Source organism: Eleutherodactylus coqui, chromosome 4 (genome assembly GCF_035609145.1).
Source record: "Eleutherodactylus coqui strain aEleCoq1 chromosome 4, aEleCoq1.hap1, whole genome shotgun sequence".
Lineage (NCBI taxonomy): Eukaryota > Metazoa > Chordata > Amphibia > Anura > Eleutherodactylidae > Eleutherodactylus > Eleutherodactylus coqui.
In genome coordinates, this window is record NC_089840.1 from 175,331,972 (window position 1) to 175,350,722 (window position 18,751).

General features: G+C 42.9%; 1 protein-coding gene across 1 annotated transcript in view; it reads left to right on the forward strand.

Moving 5' to 3' along the window:
• Window positions 1-11,412, forward strand: part of TSPAN14 (tetraspanin 14) — a 38,519-nt gene extending 27,107 nt beyond the window's left edge. The window contains exons 5-9 of the mRNA XM_066600411.1: window positions 2,248-2,418; window positions 2,506-2,631; window positions 3,202-3,246; window positions 5,862-5,981; window positions 6,653-11,412. Of these exons, the coding sequence (XP_066456508.1) occupies window positions 2,248-2,418; window positions 2,506-2,631; window positions 3,202-3,246; window positions 5,862-5,981; window positions 6,653-6,724 (534 nt within the window). The 3' untranslated portion in view covers window positions 6,725-11,412. The remainder of the gene's footprint in view (window positions 1-2,247; window positions 2,419-2,505; window positions 2,632-3,201; window positions 3,247-5,861; window positions 5,982-6,652) is intronic.
• Window positions 11,413-18,751: the final 7,339 nt, after the last annotated feature.

Sequence of the window (18,751 nt, forward strand, 5' to 3'; positions counted from 1 at the left end):
CACAGAACTGCTGGGAATGTAATTCTCTGTACAATAGTTACATCCATTTATCCTTCGTTTCTTCATTCAAGAAGTCGGATTTTGCTGAGTATTTATGTAAGCCAAAACCAGGAGTGGAACCTACAGAGAGAAAAACTCCAAAGGACAACCTTGTAGCCCTTCTGTGTTTTGGAGACCTTCCTGATCTTGGCTTACAAATGCTGAACTATATACTGCCGTCTGTGCTGAGTTCTAGCAATGTACTCCTAAATACTTAAGGTACCTGTCACTGGGGTCATGTTCCCTGGACCGTAGGAAGCATGAACCAGGGACTCCTAGGCGCAGCCTTCACCATATAGATGGCAGTCTGAAATACTGCGCTGTTCACCTGCTTGACTTGAGAACGGCGCTCTGAAGTCAGAGACGGCTGGCAGCGTGTTGACTCAAAGTTGCTTTTACCCCTTATGACCAATCTTTTTTTCCCTTTTGCTATTTTCGTTTTTTCTTCCACCTTTTAAAAAAATTGTAACTCCTTTATTTATCCATCGGCGTAGCTGTAATGGGGGGTTGTTTTTGCAGGATTAGTTATATTGTTTTCAGTGGTACTATTTAATGTACCATAAAATACTGAAAAACTTTTAAAAAATTGTAAATGGAGCGAAATGGAAAAAAAACGACATTCCAACATCTTTCGGTGCGCCCTGTTTCTATGGCGCAAAAACTGCTACAAAAATGACATGATAACTTTAATCTATGAGTCAGTACGATTGCTACGATACCACACTTGTGTATTGTTTTTTTTGTTGTTGTTCTACCTGTATTTTTTAATCGAAAATATTTAATTTTTTTAAAATTATTTTCTGCCACCATCTTCTAAGCGCAATGCCTTTTTTTTTCATCAACATAGTTGTGCGGGGGCTCATTTTGTGCGGGATGTCATGTAGTTTGTGTTGGTACCATTTTGGAATACATACGACTTTTTGGTCACTTTTTATTGCCCTTGAAGACAGGGTGACCAAAAAAGCGCATTTCTGGCGTTCTTTATTTTTTTTTCTGACAACGTTCATCATGCGTGGTAAATAGTGTGTTACTTTGATAGCTCAGACTTTTACAGACGCAGCAATACCAATTTTTATTCTCTTTTATTATTTAGATTCTCATATTGCAAATATGGCAAAAGGTTTGGGGGTTTTTTTTGTTTTTTTTTTTGTTTGAGTTCTCAGAGGGGACAACAACATGCGATGCTTTGATCCCTCCTGCAGTATGATGTAATGCTGTAGCATTACATCATACTGCTATTAGGAAGCCAGTCTATCAAGCCACCCCATGAGCATGGCCTTTCAGAAGGCCCCTAGCTGCCATGACACTCGCACAGCTCCATGCTGTCTTCTCACTTGGGGCTGTACGGGACCCCCTAACATTGTTTGGGGGATTTAAATGGCGCTGTAATAATTGACAGTGGCCTTTAAAAGGTTAACAGCTCCGATCAACTGCACAGCTCATCGGTGCTGTTGCTGACGGGTGTCGGCTGTAAGAATCAGCCAGCAGCCGCGATGTATGGAGGGAGATCACCACACGATCTCTCTTCATACGTAGGCCGCCAAAAGGCATATCGGCGGTCACTAAGGGGTTAAACAGGTTCCTTTAAAAATGCACTGAATCTTGTAGTGTTGGGCCGGGCTCACACGACAGTGTGTTTACAGTGTATTCTGCGGGCTCTGTATATCCTTGTGATATGGAATAACAGAATAATTATAAGAATTACATTGCCTTCCGCAGTTCCGCTCACATTAGTCTGTCGGACTTGCGTAATATGTAAGTGCAAAAAAAGAACGCTGCATGCTTTATTTTGCCGCGTATATACGCGAGATGCAGACCATTGTTCTCAGTAGGCACGCGGCTATACGCAATTGCATTGCAAATGGGCTGCGAGTATATGCAACATCACAGGAATTATAAACAAACCAAGTTAAAAACCAGGTGTAATACCCATGACCGTGTCTGCGAGTACGCGGGCATGTGCAGTATCATTTCTCCGGTTCAACAACCGCAAAAATGCTGCAGGACCCCCGCAGCGGTTTACGCATACGGTCATGTGAGCCGGCCTCACTCTGTACTATATTGCACTCAAATGGAAGTCGAGTCCACATTTCTTGTAAATAGGGTTTTGCTTTTGAACATGGTGAACATGTGGCAGAAAATACAAGAGTAGACTGATTGACACAAACAAACTCGCTCACCCTGTGCCTCTTCTATGTGTTCGTGCAGTTCTGTGGCGCCATCGTGCTGATCTTCTTCATGGAGCTGGCTGCTGCCGTGTTGGCCTTCCTCTTCCAAGACTGGGTGAGAGATCGAGCGAAGGAATTTTTTGAGAACAACATAAGAGCTTACCGAGACGATATTGACCTGCAGAATCTCATAGACTCCCTACAGAAAGCGGTATGGATCACTGACAACCGGTGGGCGTGCTGCACCTTGCTCTTCCGCTCTCCCAGTAATTTGTAACAATGTGTTTCTCTATAACAGAACCATTGCTGCGGAGCGCTGGGACCCGACGACTGGGATTTGAATGAGTATTTTAACTGCACCGGAGAAAACCTCAGCCGAGAGAAGTGCGGAGTGCCATTCTCCTGCTGTATAGCCGACCCCGCTGTAAGTTTACTCTTGTGTACCTGTGAGGTGTAAGGAAATTAAAAACCATGTAGTTTTCCTCACTACTGTGACGTATATTTACCTCCTGTTATGGGAGCAGAATGTGTGGACTTGGCCTTACACAATTAGATACGACTACACAGAAGCATGTTCAGCAACCTTCTGTCAGCTCCTGGTCATCCTACTCACACAAGGGATATCTCACAGAAAAGTGCTTTGTAGCGCTAACCTACCCAATAAAGCTTCTGGGCTGAAAGAAGGTGACCTGCTGAGTCCAGGGATGTAAATGTCATATTATCTCCTCCATCGTTCCCCCAGTGTCAGCGCTAAGTGATGCTAAGTAGTCCGCCCTTTATGAAATTAGAATGGGCACACTACTTAGCGGCTCTGCTCAGTGCACTGAGTGGCAGCTGGCACCAGGGGGGGACTCAGCGGGTCACAAACTGTCATCCCATAAATTTTGTTTATAGGGAAAAAGTAGATGACAGATTCCCTTTAAATAGTGACTAATTGTTTACTTTAAATATCCAATGTGCCTATTTAATTATTATGTATACTCTTATTTTACAGCAAACTGTTGTGAACACTCAGTGTGGCTACGACGTCCGTAATAAGGTATGTAGCTTTCATTAAGACTGAGTTTGATGAAGACCCCTTCGAATGTCTGTGTCTTAGGGGAACTTTACACACATAAATAATGCATGTAATTTAGCGATTTGACTGGTCAATAGAGATGAGCGAGTATACTCGTTTCGAGTAATTACTCGATCGAGCACCGCGATTTTCGAGTACTTCTGTACTCGGGTGAAAAGATTCGGGGGGAGGCGTGGCGGAGTGGGTGGTAGCAGTGGGGAACAGGGGGGAGCCCCCTCTCTCTCCCTCTCCCCCCCCCCCCTCCCCCCACTCACCCACGGCGCCCCCCGAATCTTTTCACCCGAGTACGGAAGTACTCGAAAATCGCGGCGCTCGGGCGAAAAAGGGGCGTGGGCGAGTAGGCTCGCTCATCTCTACTGGTCAACTAACAACTCCTGATCATGAAGGAAGCCTACAACACATATTTACATGGGGTGATTATCTGATATTGTGATGAGGGTGAACTTGTAGTCGCATGATAAAGACGCATGGAGAGAAGTCTAAATGGCGCACATTACTGTGCAGGTGGGATGATTAGCGGGTAAAATGCTGCTGCTGCCACCTATTGGGGTGATATTTTGTGTTGCACCATGGTAATTCTTTGGCGCTGTTGGGATGATGTTTTGTGCTGGACTGTGATATTTCGTGCTGTATGCTGTTTGCGCCACTATCATTCTGCATTGTGGGGAGCAATATTGTGGGCTTGTGTGCCCGAGCCGCTTTATAATCCCAGTTCAGCCCTGAGTCGGATCATTTGATTGCTGGTATATTACACAGTACTACTTATGTGTTCTTACAACCCCAAATTTGGTGGGACAGTCCGATTCAGTCACTATTACTGTGAGGTGGTCACTGAAAGGCACTATTGTGTGTGTATGTGTGTGAACAGCTTACAGGGGGTCACATTTGTTGACAATTTCTCTTTAAAGTGCCCCCCCCCCCCCCCTCCCCCCAGTTCTGTCTTATTTAATACATGCATTTTCCATAAAATTAAGAGATTCAAAATTTGTTTTTTCTCCTGGAAATTTCTGAATTAAATTGACAGCTGGGTGTTAGTGTTTCCCTTGTCAATAGGGCGTATCCCTACGCAGCCACTGTCAGCACTGACTGGACTGTCAGAGCATGTAGGAACTCTTAAGGGGGTGTATTCCTGGGCTTTGTTTATTTTTACTATTGATGACCTGAAGGGCATCAACAGATGATCGCTGGGGACCCGACACTTGCTGATGAGTTCATCCCTGGGGCTGCTGTCACTGGTCATTTATTGTTGGTCATCAATAGAAAAAAAATTTTTAAAGCCCCCCTTAGACAGAAGTGACGGCATCGTGTAGTTCTAAGAAACCTTGTCAGTTTTTGCCCAGAATCTCATGTTAGATTGTAATGGATTTATAATATCTGATGTCAGCTGTAATCTTGAGATATTTTCCACATGACTGATGAAGAATTCATCGGAGACTGTTACTGTTGAGTCATTGCCACCACAACAACAATCTTCTGAATCATTTCCTGCATCTCCTCCGTCACTTCGAAGCCCTGCTGAGTGAAACCTTTGTTTCTTCAAGTTCTGCTCTTGTCACAATTGGCCTAATGCCTCTTCTAACCTTTGTCCCCGTCCTCGATACACAGCCAAATGGTTGTCCAGTACTGTACCAGCTCTACACGGTTATGTTCTCCTTCTGCAGAAGACTCTGGTTTGGGCTTATATTCCCAGACAGGTAAAACGTTGGACATTTGACTTTTAGGAAAGCGGTTTAACATTAGGTAGCGCTGTGGAGGGGTTGTATTACCTTCTATTTACTTACCAAATGGCCCAGAAGAGCAAACCCTTAAAGCTTCCTTAGACTTCTTGGCTTTATTTAGGAGAACCATAGCAGTGTAACCTGCAGGAGAGATTCCTTCCCTTGTAGTCTTCAGCGAGGAGGTCTTGGGAGTCCAGACCACCACCAATGACAATGTTTTAAACTTAGGCCGGCTAAACATGACCGGGTTGGTATCCAAATGCGGGACACTGCAGTGGTTTCCGGCTGTAAAGCCGACCGGCGACCTCACATAGCTGTGATTTCTGTACTGCGTATGACCGCAGCAGCTCGCTGTTGGTCATGTACAGTATAGGTTTTTTTTCTTCAATCTTTTGTATTTCCCGCCCCGTCACTAGACAATGAAGCGGGTACCTGTGGCCCATACGCAATGTTTGAGGCATATGGGCTGCGGATCCGACGGACTCCTTGAAGGAGGCTGTCTACGCGGAGTCTGCAGCAAAATAGAGCATGCTGCGATTTTTTAAAAATTCCTCTCCGCATGCGGAATGTGCAATTTGTATCTGCAAGTATGACCAAAACACCGAAAGCACATGCCTTCAATGCGTGTGATTTGCTGCGGATCCTCTGCGCAGACACTGATCATGGATTCTGCAATAGGAATCCGGTTGTGGAAGCCGGCCTCACTATGTTTTTTTGCATGCAACTTGTATAGCCCTTGTGTTTACACAAAAGCGTTTTGCCATGAGCAACGACCAATCTGCATGTTGGGATATACAGTGTATGTATATTGATAGATGTGTGTTGTAGATGTAATAAGTCACTTGTTTTTTGTTACAGTCTCCTTCTGAAAGGGCTACGATAACGTATGTAAAGGGATGTATATCGGCTCTGGAGGCGTGGCTGCCAAGAAATATATACATTGTGGCTGGAGCTTTTCTGATAATTTCCATCTTACAGGTGTGTATGTGCCTTAGTATATCTAAGTGGTGGGGGAGTGGGGGAACAAATATAAAAGTAGCATTGACCCTTTATGTTGGCCTTTATCTGGAACGTGACTGACAACTTCTACACTGGAGATCCAGCATTGGGACCAGACAGCCACGTTCTTGATTACCAAGCTGCTAAATATAGAGCTTGTACGTGGGTAGGGCTCATTCACAACGGCGTATTGTCACCATGTATTACACATGTGTACTTCCAGTGTGTAACATGTGGTGAATGAAGGCAATGGAAGCCTATGGACTTTCATTCTTGCATTCACACCTGCGTTGGAACTGCAAGGGGGCATCCGTATAAAACGCAGGAGAAATACATTGCAGCAGGCTCTATTTCCCCACATCTCATATGCGGCCATTGAAGGGCTGCATATTGAAATGGTGTCCCTTCGCAATGCCTGCAAATGGACAGTGTTTAATACGGAGCCCCGCTCTGCATAGAGTGGGGAATTTGGAGAAAAATGCTGCAAGACCTGTGTGGCATTGATTTCCATGTTTTCAGCCGGTATGCTACCATAAGCTGCAGATCAATAATAAATACATTCGGTAATATTTTTATTTATTAACTTCCAAAGTGAAGCATTTGGTATCCAGTGTTGACGGTGCATGACCAACCTCTGTTTTTCCCAATAGATTTTCGGGATTTACCTGGCTCGGACACTTATGTCTGACATTGAAGCAGTAAAGGCCGGATTCCGGTTTTAAAGCCCCACTTACAGACTGGAAGCCTTCAGAGAGTACCTCTGTACTACCCCGACTCCTGTAGCCGTATGATATCCACTGGAGACTCTGAGCCAACACCCTTGTTGTTCTGCATCTAAGAAACGAAGGCTTGGGACACACAAGAAGGCCCCTTTATGAACGTCCTTTTGCGTGTAAAAAGTCCTGGTTCTCTATTGGCCAAACGTTCAGCGCCTTATAGTTACCTCCTAGAACTTTCCCACGTTCCCGTTAAATATGAGGCCAACATATTCTCTCCCGTGGCATCTGGGCATAGTGACTGAATATTTGTGGGAGGCCATTTCTTAGCAGGACACACTATAGGGGTAGCTCTCGTTTGTACATTGACTGTGATGTGTTGTTGTCGGACCATAACCACTGACTATTTGGGTGACCTCTATAACCTTCATGCATAGGGCAGTCCCCAGTGTGTATATGGTATATTGAATACATTTCTTCTTGAACTTGTTGCATTTCCCTTACCCCACCGCTGGTCATCGCTCTCTCTACAGGTCTGCACCTTGCAGAAAGAAACCAAAATCCCATTTCCAGATCTTTTTCCTTGGTTTGTAAATATTCTAATATGTGGTCTGTAAATTTCAATCACATTCCGTACCTGCAAGCTAAATGTTCTTAACCTGTTCTAGTACTTGTTATTGGGAAGGGGGGGGGTGGGGGGTAGAAAAAGTGCATTAAATTTTGAGAAAACGACGCATGTAAGATCGGCCTGGGATTTGAGGTTTAACTGGATGTTTACAGAAATCTTTGAAGCCTAAATATTAACACTCCAGGAGGGTAATAGTTTTACTATATAGTGCCAGGCCTAACGTAGCTTAAAAGGGTTGTTAGAAAAACACAGCTGCATTCCTTTGACAACAGTGCCACACTTCTCCACAGGTTGTGTGTGGTATTTCAGCTCCAGCTCATTCACTGGAATGCAGCCCAACTGCAATACCGGGTACAACCCATGGCCAACTGTGCCGCTGTTTCTGGAGGGAATTGACCATGTTTTTCTAATCCTTTTTACCATTTGTTAGGTTGTCAAGAAGTAGGGTACAGACGGATGGCAATAAGGAGTACAGAAGGTTCGTTTGTAGTCTGTTACCAAGGAGGCACAGGCCGGCTTCACACAGCTGAGAAAATCGTGTGAGATTTGTGCGATGCGTGACACACATCTCACACAAATATGAACCCCATTCTTTTAAATGCGGTCACGCACATGAGAGTTTTTGTTTTTTTTTCTTCCGCTTTCCGATGCAGAACACAGCTCGCGGCATGTCCTATATTTGGGCATGCTCTTGCATCACCCATTGTTTTTCACTGGGGCCAGCAGCAGCACATGCTAGCTCCACGCAAGTGTCATGCGAGGTCCCCATTAAAGAAATTCCACGATCCTGAAAGCTTCAGCAGAGGATCGCTGCTTCCCCAAAATGGTGCAAGGCGGTATTGGTATAAAACAGCCTCGCATTCGTGGGGTGATGTCGCTCTCGCCCCGTCTGAAATTAGCCTTAGGTTGGCATAGGAGCAGTAGAGAACAAAAGGACATTTATAGTTAAGACTACTTATAAAATGGAAAACTGAAGCAAGTTTACACGTATCCAAATGTTTGCAAATGTGAAATGACCTGTAAGAACTATAGTTTTCAATGTGATGTAATGTACCACTCCAATGTGTGTGTGAGATATCTATCTATCACTACACACACACTTCCTGTAGCGCTACTGATTGACCTTAACTATAGTCAGTGACCGCTGCTGTCAGTAAGATTACAACGCATTGTGTGCCTTTGGACTGCATCTGTAGCTCAATAGTTAAAATCAGTCAGCTACAAAAAGTCCCTGTGTAGCCCCGGCCTTAGGCTGCTCTCGCACAGCCTGCTTTTTACTGCAATTAGCGCGGCGTTCAAAAGCCGCAGTACAACACTCCCATTTGAATGGGGCTTTGCAATTTTCATATGCTGTCTGCTTTGTTTTAGCACTTTTTAACGCACCTTATCGCCCATTACAATGATGGGGTGTGTTAGAAAACGCTGTAACATGCGTTCAAAAAACTCCACACTAGATCACGGTACAACCGTCTGAAACCACAGCATTTTGTGAACACATGTGAGAGTGACGGTAGGTTCTTTTACACGGAAGACTGTTGAGCGTGGAAGCGCCCAACAGTCGTCCCGAAGATGATCCTTCATTCAGTGAGTGATTATCGCTCCTCAAGTAAGGGGGGGAACGCGATGGAGAGCCATTCAGAGTAAACGGGCGGTTCCTCATAGCTGAGCGACTACCTGTTTACATGGGACGATTGTTGTCAGGTTTTTTGCCTGCATAAACGATGTATGACAAGCAAACAAATTATCATTTGTCGTTCATTCGTTTGCTGTATTTACACTGAATGATTCGTTCAGTTTGACACAATCCAGCGATTGCCTGAATGATAATATTCCCGTGTAACGGCCCCTAGCGCTCAGAATGATTTAGCAAGAAAAGGTTTCCTCACTTTCTCAGCTCGCTCGCTGTTCTTGCTTCTGCAGTATTCACTCAGAGCACGACACTGCCATCTTGTGGTTGCTCTAAAGACTGCAACAAATAGGGTTATTTTACATACTTTTTTCGCATAGAGACTGAATATTTGTATTTTGCGTACATTTGTTTACATTTTCCTTATCTTAAATTACCGGTGCATGAAGGCTTCATGTGTAGCAACATTGGGTTTTTTATTGTTATTCTTTCACTTTTCTTGATTTTTCCCAAATTTCAGTGATTTCTACTTAAGCAGAAAAAAACCTTCTTTGAAAATTGTTTCTTTGAGAAATAGCCAATTCGATAAGTGCTTTATATCCTTTGCAACTTTTGTATAAAAAGTGTATAAAATCTTTTTGAAATAGTATATATCCATATTAAAGGGACATGAAAGAGGTCGTCTCATCATAGACATGGCCACCAATGTCTGTGCAGGGACCTTCACTTTTTGGGGCACTTTATAGTGTAGACTTGGGAATTCCTTAAAATGAAATGCCTTATTAAATACTTGCTGTTTCCATTTTTTTAAGCTCCATGTGGTTTCTTGGCTGATCCATTAGCAGACCATTGCTCTTGTAAATGACATGCTAGCCTCTAAGCAGGCTGCCAAATTGTGGGGAGTAATGCCCATCAAAGCCGTATGTTATTGAACTGCTCTCACAGCTAGAAGCTACTGCCCAATAATATTATAAGACGTTGTTTAAAGTGGATGAACTTGGTCACCTGTGTTCCCCTCATCTACTGATGCATTGCTTTTCAGGAGTCTTTGTCACCGTTAACGTCTCAGAACGTCAGCCGTCATCTTTCTTGATTTTTTGCTCCCTTTCTAAATATCAAGTTTTCATTGCTTAATGTGACAACGCTCACTGTGAATCTCTTTTGGCATTGGCACTTCCCCTATTTTGAACAATCAAAAGTAAAAGTTGCTTAAAAGGACGCAGCAGAAAGTTTAGGTCCTCCAGAAAGCAGAGCTCTTACGTTTTTTATTTCCCATAGCTTAGCTCAGAGGGAGCCATGATTGACTCATGTGCTGCCAACACAAGGATAGAACTCCACCTCATCTACACTTTGCAGTGACAGTCTGTATAAGCGCTATGGATTTCGCTGTCCCGCTGTCTCTGGGCGGAACCGAACAACGCCAAGTGGACCCCATTGACTATTATGGGGTCTGCCTGCTTTCCACTCAGCTGCCTGGCTTTTGGACACAAATATAAGCGCAGCATGGAGCGCTTATTATTCCGGCATTTACAGCCATATCTGTGACGTAACCTCCGGCTGGAGGATTCCGGTGTTGATGTGAAACCTCCCTAAGAGGTTAGGTCACCAAGTAACTACTTTCCTCTACTTCTCTTGTACCTATTTTGATGTGTCTGTTTTCTCTTCCGCTAACATCCATTTTGTAAGTAAACCTCCTGCTGTAGGACTCTGCTGTATGCAGCTTCTCTGACCTAACAGCTTAGGCTCTCTTCACATCTGCTTCGCTGGCTCCATGTAGAGCCTCAGTAGAGATCCGACATAAAATGCTGGCTGAAAAAGTCATGCATGCAGAACTTTTTCATCCAGCAAAAATACAAGATGTGCAGGAAACTAACAGACCCGCTTCAGTGCATTATGAAATGAATCCATTCATCCAGGAGTGGTCCAAACTGAATCCTAACACAGATGAGATTTAGCCTTATCTGTAAGGCCCCAAGCACAGAAGCGTCTTATGGCTCTAATAACCCCCTTTGCAGGGACTCTGTGCCCCTCTCCTGCCCCGGGGACACTGCTGTGCCATGTGTATGAGGCGTTTTTGTCTACCGCACATCTGAACCCCAACAACCTCCACTCTTATGTGAACAGGAATGCAGATGTTTGGATTTAGAATTCTTTCTTAATGGAGTATAAATAATTTTATTATTACAAGTCAGTACAAGATAAGTGAAGCCAAGTATTAGTAAATGTATTTCATATCTGATGTGTAGACTTGAACTGTAGAATATTGTAAATATGTCGTGTGACGTACTCCAGTCCCCGCTGTCGCTTCCTCCTATCATATGTCTTGTATTGCTCCAGTTTAACACTGTCTGTATTTTCATGTGTTGCCTTTCTCCACTACAAGAGAACATATGGCAGATATAGAAAATTATTTTTAAATAAAGTCGTTTTTTTAACATATTTTCTTTTGTTTTTGTTATAGTTTTCTTGTAATTGTTGGCTAATGTTGCAAGTCCTGTTCTGTCTGTGGAATTGTAGTCATGTTATAATGTGTGTCATTATGAGGTAATAGTGGTGCACTGTGTGGGAAGACCGTTTACAGTATGTCTTCAATGCTGTATAATGGTAAATTCATATATCAGCTTATCTTCTTCTCCCCTGACACCCCCTTGTTCTTCTCTCAGGCGTTTGGAATTTTCAGGTTTCCTCCACCCGAATAATAATATATTTCTGGATCTGGAATTCTATAAATCCAATAAGCAGATTCAAACGAAAATGTGCCTCGAACTAGTTGTTATCTAGACTTTTCTAGTTTTCATGTGAGAAGATGGAGGATAAATGTTCCATATGGACGGTTCAGAAAGCATTGCTGTTCTGATCAATTTTGAAATGTAAGTCGGAGGTTTAAAATAAATAAATAAATAAATAAAAAAAAAGTTTTAGACAAAAAGGATACTCTGAGGTCATAATTAAATCGGCTTATGCACTGGTGGAGACAGAGGGGAAAACAGCAAGCCTACATAGATCAACTACCAGGAAAGACCAAAAACTCAGGGTGCTATTCTATACTCCGTATAACTTCAAACACTCAGAGCTTAAGGCCCATTTAGACACAACGATTATCGCTCAAAAGACATCTTTTGAGCGATAATCGTTGTGCGCATTTACACGGCAAGATGATCGCTCAAAATTTGCTCAAATGTCAGTTTGACAGTTTTGAGCGTTCACTTTGCATAAGTGCGTAAATGAAGGCTCATACTGTATACAGAAGACAAGCAGGACCGCTATCTCTCACGTACAGCTGCGGTCTTCTCAGAGCACTCAGCTGTATACCAGCAGGGTTTACAGAACACAATTAGAGCGCTGTCTTCTGTATACCGCTGCTGTGTTCATGGAATAGTAAAAAAAAACTATTACAATTTGGTATTGGCATAATCGTACTGGCCTGTAGAATTGCTTTAATATATTATTTATTCTGCTCAGAAAATGTAGAGAAAAATAAAAAAAACATGCCTGAATTACAGATTTTGATAATCTTGCCCCTAGAAAAAAATTGAACAAAAAGCGATCAAAATTTTACATGTTCCTAAAAATTAGCTAAATTGAAGACTAGATTTCTCCTACAAAAAACAGGCCCTTCCCCCACCCCTGTCTATGTTTGTCTGTAGAAATGTTACAAGGATGTTTATGCTCCCCTCATGTTTTCAACTGAGCTATTTGACGGGCTCTCAGGAGCTAAGTTCTAGTTTAGGATATAGATGGGCGTTACTCCCGAATTAGTCAAGCAAAGCTTGTTTCCTTTTATCTGCACTTTAAGACATCGATGTGACGCCTCATATTATATAGTTACCTGAGTACGTCGTATTTTGCAATATATGTCGATGTTATGTTACCCCCATATACTGTCTGTTTATTACAAAATGTCCATAAAAATTGGATTTAAAAAAAAAAAAGGCCCTTCTAGAGCTCTGGCAATGGAAAAATAAAAGTAATACGGCTCTTGGAATGTGGCGACACAAAAGCAAACCTTAAAGAAAAAAAATGTTTTAAATGTACAAAAACAGCAAAACCTAAAAAAACTGTATAAACTTGGTATCGCCGGAATCGCGCGACTCAGAATAATGTTATCACATTATTTATTTGGCACGCTGAACACCGTAAAAATGAAATCCAAAACACAAATGGCAGAATTTCTTTTTTCCCCTAATCTCCCTATAAATTTTTTTACAAAAGTTATGCAATACATTATATATAGACAAAAATGATGCCCTCAAAAAGTACAACTTGTCCCGTAAAAAACAAGCCCTCGTATGGCTGTGTCAATGGAAAAATGAAAAAGCTATGGCTCTTGGAACGCGACTGCAAAATTAGTTGCCATTTATTCATGGCAGATCTGGGGGCCTTCAGAAGGCCATGGTGACCAAATGGCACTGTGCAATCGCGCCCCAGGGGAGCTTTTTAGAACCCATGAAAAACGATCAGGTCATATAGAGCAGGGGTCCCCAACTCCAGTCCTCAGGGACCACCAACAGGTCATGGTTTCAGGATTTCCTCAGTATTTCACAGGTGATGTAATTATTGTCTGTGCCTCAGACATTGCCACAGGTGTTCTTACCACAGGATATCCTGAAAACATGACCTGTTGGTGGTCCCTGAGGACTGGAGTTGGGGAACACTGATATAGAGGGTAAACAGCCATGATCGATGTTAATGCTGATCGACACTAATGCGAGTGGGTGTTAGTTATCACAGACAGCATCTGCCTTGTATGGAGTAGAATCAGCTCATAATCCTGGGCCATATAAGCCCTGCACATCTAGGATGTAAATGTATGCCCTGTGGTGTTAAGGGGTTAAAGAGTAAGCACTACAAATCTACTAAAATAGACACTGTACTCTAGACAAATTTGCTTATGTGATAGTTAATATGCTAGCAAACTAGCAAAAGTGCAAAGCACTTTATTTACCTAAAATTATATATTTGTGCTCAAAATCGCTCTAAACTGATGAACACTAGGGGTTTTACATCCTTTTAACTTTTTGTCCACTGTCTGTACTCTTGTGAAGTCCATGTCTACCTGCAGAAGCATCTAGATGGATTACAGGAAGTAGAGGTTGGTCTTTGCTTGCGGCTGACTCATGCTACCCATAGAGGTCTATGGAGATTGAAAGAGAAGGAAGCTTCTCGACAGACAAAGAGAGAAGCAGAGAAGTTCAAACAGACTTGGATGCAGCTGCTAGTAAGTATTTTAATGTCTTGTGGAAACAGAAATTACATGTACACTGTTCGGTGCTTCATGATGCTGTTACTTATGAGGGGGAGAAAAAATACACTGCACAGAAAGGAGAACAGGATATGAGAGACTTCACAACAGCTAGTCTATACACAGCAACTCAGGGGAATCTAGAATTAAAATCTGCAGCAAGATACTAGTTTTGTAATGACCAGAAATACTTCTGCTTCTCATATGCACATGTAACGCCCAAAGAACCTACTGAAACATGTATGGCCGGAGGCCTAGTTTTGTCATGATCTGGACCTTTAGGATGGAATGCCGAAGAAATAAGAGTCGAGTCCAGCAATAGTTTAGAAATCTGGAAGTGTACAGATTTACTAACTTTGGTATTTAAAGTACAGTCTGATTTACAATACTGTGGATAAGCACTTGGAACAGATACACGTAGATGCAGTACTAGGCAGGCAATTGAACATTATGAGAAGGTACAAAGATACTGATTTGGATTGAGACCTGAATTCAACACTCTCCTTTTACTTTCTTACTGATCTGGTTTGTTTAGACAATTTCCCCACTAGCTGCTTTAGATGAAGGATTGTTTTAGATTTTAGCGAAGTGTGTATGAAGCAAAGGAACAAGTGGCTGTAAGGCTAATCCTGGCTTTGACTTCAGCGGGTAGCTATGACTCGATGTTTGTCGAGGATGGACCTCAGAAAGGTTCTCCTTTCCTCCGCTGTGGGGTGCCAAAGGAATGGGTTTTCACCTTGCTCGACCTTGGAAGGCAAACGTGATGAACTGCTGGCTGGTTCCTGTGCATGTACCTCCTCCCTTCCGACACAGCTGATTGGCTGAGTCTGCCTAACTGCTCACTGTCACTCCCCTTTATCACCTCTTCCAGCTCCCGCACTTTCTGGACTCCTCTCTCTCCTGACTAGGGACTTGTGTAATAGCTTTTTTCCACCCTTGGGGCTCTGCACCAGTGAATTTGAACCTGACTGTCAGCCAATGAGAGACCAGCTGACATCAGTACTAAGCTCTAGGCTTGGAGCAGAAGGGGAGACACAGGGTCTCCTACAGACGTCACCTTCTATATCCATGGCTGGCATATAGACGGGTGTGACAGAACAAACGCGAGAGCCGGTGACGAGACAAGAAGGGATCAGCATGGCGGCACAAGCAACATATGTGTGTATGTTTATTACTGATATGTTTCTAGGGTTTTAATGAGTTGCATATGTTTATCTAAGTAAGGGGTGTTTTCCTTTCATGCGATTGGTGATGTTTGCCCTGCAATGACTCTTTAAGGGGGGTAATTGTGCATTTGGGGATAGCTTGACAAAGACCATCTGGTCGAAACGTTGCTGCCTGATGCGTGATGTCATGGGAGAATAAAGGTTACTATTCTAGTTTGTAAACCTGGATGCTCCTGCTTCTTTGTACTATTTGGACTTTACCTATGGAATATGTTCAGTTTTGCATGCGGCTGTTGCATTGAAAGGTCCAGCCACTGACGTGGTGAAGAATAGTGCTGCTGGTGAGCTATTTTATTACAAATGTGTGGTGAGTGTTCTGTAGGATCCAAGGGGCCACTACACACATCTAACTTTATTATGAAAAGTCACTTGAAGATGTAGGTATATTTTACCATCAAGAAAGGAATGGACTACTGAACTCAAGGTGTGACCGGCTACTTTATGCTGCTCACGGTGAGGACAGTGTGATAAAGATGACATTTTGACTATAAAGGAAACCTGTCAGGTCCCTAACATTGCCTTGGCTGCAGGCAGCACAGTATAGTGGCAGGAAGGCGGATTTCAGTGGTTTGCCACTTAATGTATGATCACACATTATGGAGTACATCCGCTTATAGATTTTCACCATGGAATTCACTCACTGCATTGCAATGAATGAATTCTGCTGTGAAAATCCACAACAAATAGAGCATGCTACTTGTCTGAAAATCTGCAGTGTGACTATGCTTCTGTTGGCATTCCACAGCAATTCTGCTCTGTGTGAACTCATTGCTGTACTGACTGGTACAGGAGTTGGGTAATGCATTTGGAAGTTTTCAATGCTTGACAGAGATAAGTCCATTGCGTTCCATTCACTTCAATAGGACTCGTCCTGCAGTACCAATTCGGGCCACTGTGCAATGTACAGAACTGTCTACTTCCTGCAGCAAAACAGCTTAAAGTGGGCCAACCCCTTGAAGGAGCCGCATCGGAATTCTCTCTGCCGATGCTGCAAACCTAGAAATATAAGTATTACTAAGTAAACTCTGGCGCTGCTCAGAGCAAGTAGCAGACCTCTGAAATCGACCTGTCTTCCACCATACTGTGCTGTCTGTAGCCAGAGCAGTGTTAGGGACAGATTGCCTTTAACCCCTTCCGCTTTAGGCCGTTTTTTTTCTGTTTTTCCATCCCTGCTTTCAAAAAAATCAAAGCTTTACTGGTGACATAACTCCATGAGGGCTTGTTTTTTCAGGATGAGTTGTAGTTTTCAAAGGTATCATTTAACATTCCATATAATGTATGTTAAAACTTCCAACAGTTTCTAAGTTGGGTAAAATGAAAAGAAAAAAAAATCTATTTTGCTAGAGGGTGTGTTTGTTTTTACGGTGTTCATGGTGCGATAATAATGATCTCTTTCATCTGTTGATCTGAATGATTACAGCAATATCAAATTTACATAGTTTTTATGTTCTACTATTTGATTGCTTGGAAACAGAGGGACCAAAAAAGTGAAATTCTAACATTGGGTATTTTTTAATGGCGTTCAACATGCAGGATGGATAAATGCAATTTTTTAATTAACTGGACTTTTATGCCTATGACGATCTCAAGTTTTCTTCTTTATGTGACAACTGGAAAAATGGTTTCCAGTTATGTAGATACTATGGCCCCAGGGGGCCGTAACATCCAAATAACTGCTCATAATCTTGCTGCAGGTGATCCCTATGGGTAAAAGAGTGAGCCCCCTCCTGCTGATGCTATCAAATCTGTCAGTGGCATCTAAAAGGTTAACTGATGCAATCAGAGTTATTCCCATTCCCTGCAGTTGCAAAGACAGCCAACATCCACTGTGTGTGAGGCAAGGTTGGCCCCTGAACTTGCTCTATACAATGACATTCTCCATTCGCCGTACATATACAGTGGATGCCAGTAAAGGGTTAAGGCTGGGTTCACACATCAACAATTTGTTCCCCAACACAATACAATGTATTAGCGAATGGGGTTTTAATAAACATCTCTCTTTTATCTTAAAAGCTATAGATTTTTAAACCCACAGCATGCTTTGTCTGTTGCAAAAGTGCTAAAACCTTTTGCTACAGATTTCATTCATTGCAGTGAGCGAAATGTATGCAAATAAGGAAGATGGAACAATACCTCTGCAGCGCCACCTATTGGGTGGCAGCATTCCTGTAAATCAATGCTTGACCCTTTATACAGGTCTTTATAACAATGATTGGAAATTGACCACAAGCCAGAATCCATACACAGACAGCTGTTTCAGGGTTTTTGCCCCTCATCACTGTGCAGTAGGATCCTGGCTTGGATAGTAAGGGGCCTGTGACGTGAGTTGGGAGGGGTATCATGTCTCCTTTAAGGGGTTGTCCCGCAAAAGCAATTGAAGTTAAACACATGCGCAGACGACCTGTGCGGCGCGAGCATGCCGGATCGGCCCCATTCAACAGGACAGAAGAGCAGACTGTGCAAGCGCGTCTAATCGAGGCAGAAGAAGGCTTTGGTCGGCGCCATGGAGACGAGGATGCCAACACCGGGGGGGGGGGGGGGGAGTATATAACTTCTGTATGGCCAATATTTAATGTATGATGTATATTACAAAGTGCATTTATATGGCCATACAGAAGTGTTTAACTTCAATTGCTCTTGCGGGACAACCCCTTTAAGGAGAGCACCAAGAAGGTGTGTGAGGAGACTTGGGCCTCATGTCCACGGGCCAGTGGATTCCACTGGGCCCGCAGACATGAGGCAAGAAAATACAATACACTCACCTGTCTCTCTCCTGCTTTTCCGCGGCATGGACACAGTGACAGCTGCGTCTGTACCGCGGTTTCGGATGGCTTCCATTGGTTTTGATGGAAGACGCGGGAGCTGTTTTTGTGGGAAAACCGCACAAAAATGGAGCATGCTGCAGTTGTTTTGTCTGTGTTTCTAAATTATCTTCAGATTACAGACTTGACTAAGAAGAATTCATCTTGATGTGCTGAGATATGGACGGTGGCGATAGAATACTCTTTACAACAATATTCCTGTTATTAAAGTATGTTAGGAAATTACTGTATACACTACTTAGTCCTAATCATAATAAGCTGCAATACTAGGCTCCGCCTATGGAAAAGAGTTGCAGCTTTTATTCTCCCCTGTATCTGAGTAGTGAGGGTGTTTCTGAGATGTGGAGGAGGGGCACGGATACATTCAGATCTCCAATATCTGAAGTATTATCTCTTTCAGCTCCAGAGGATTTCGACTGCATATTCCAAACAAAACTACTGAACAAAAATGTCCATTTATTTAACAATAAGGAAGCTACGCACTATTA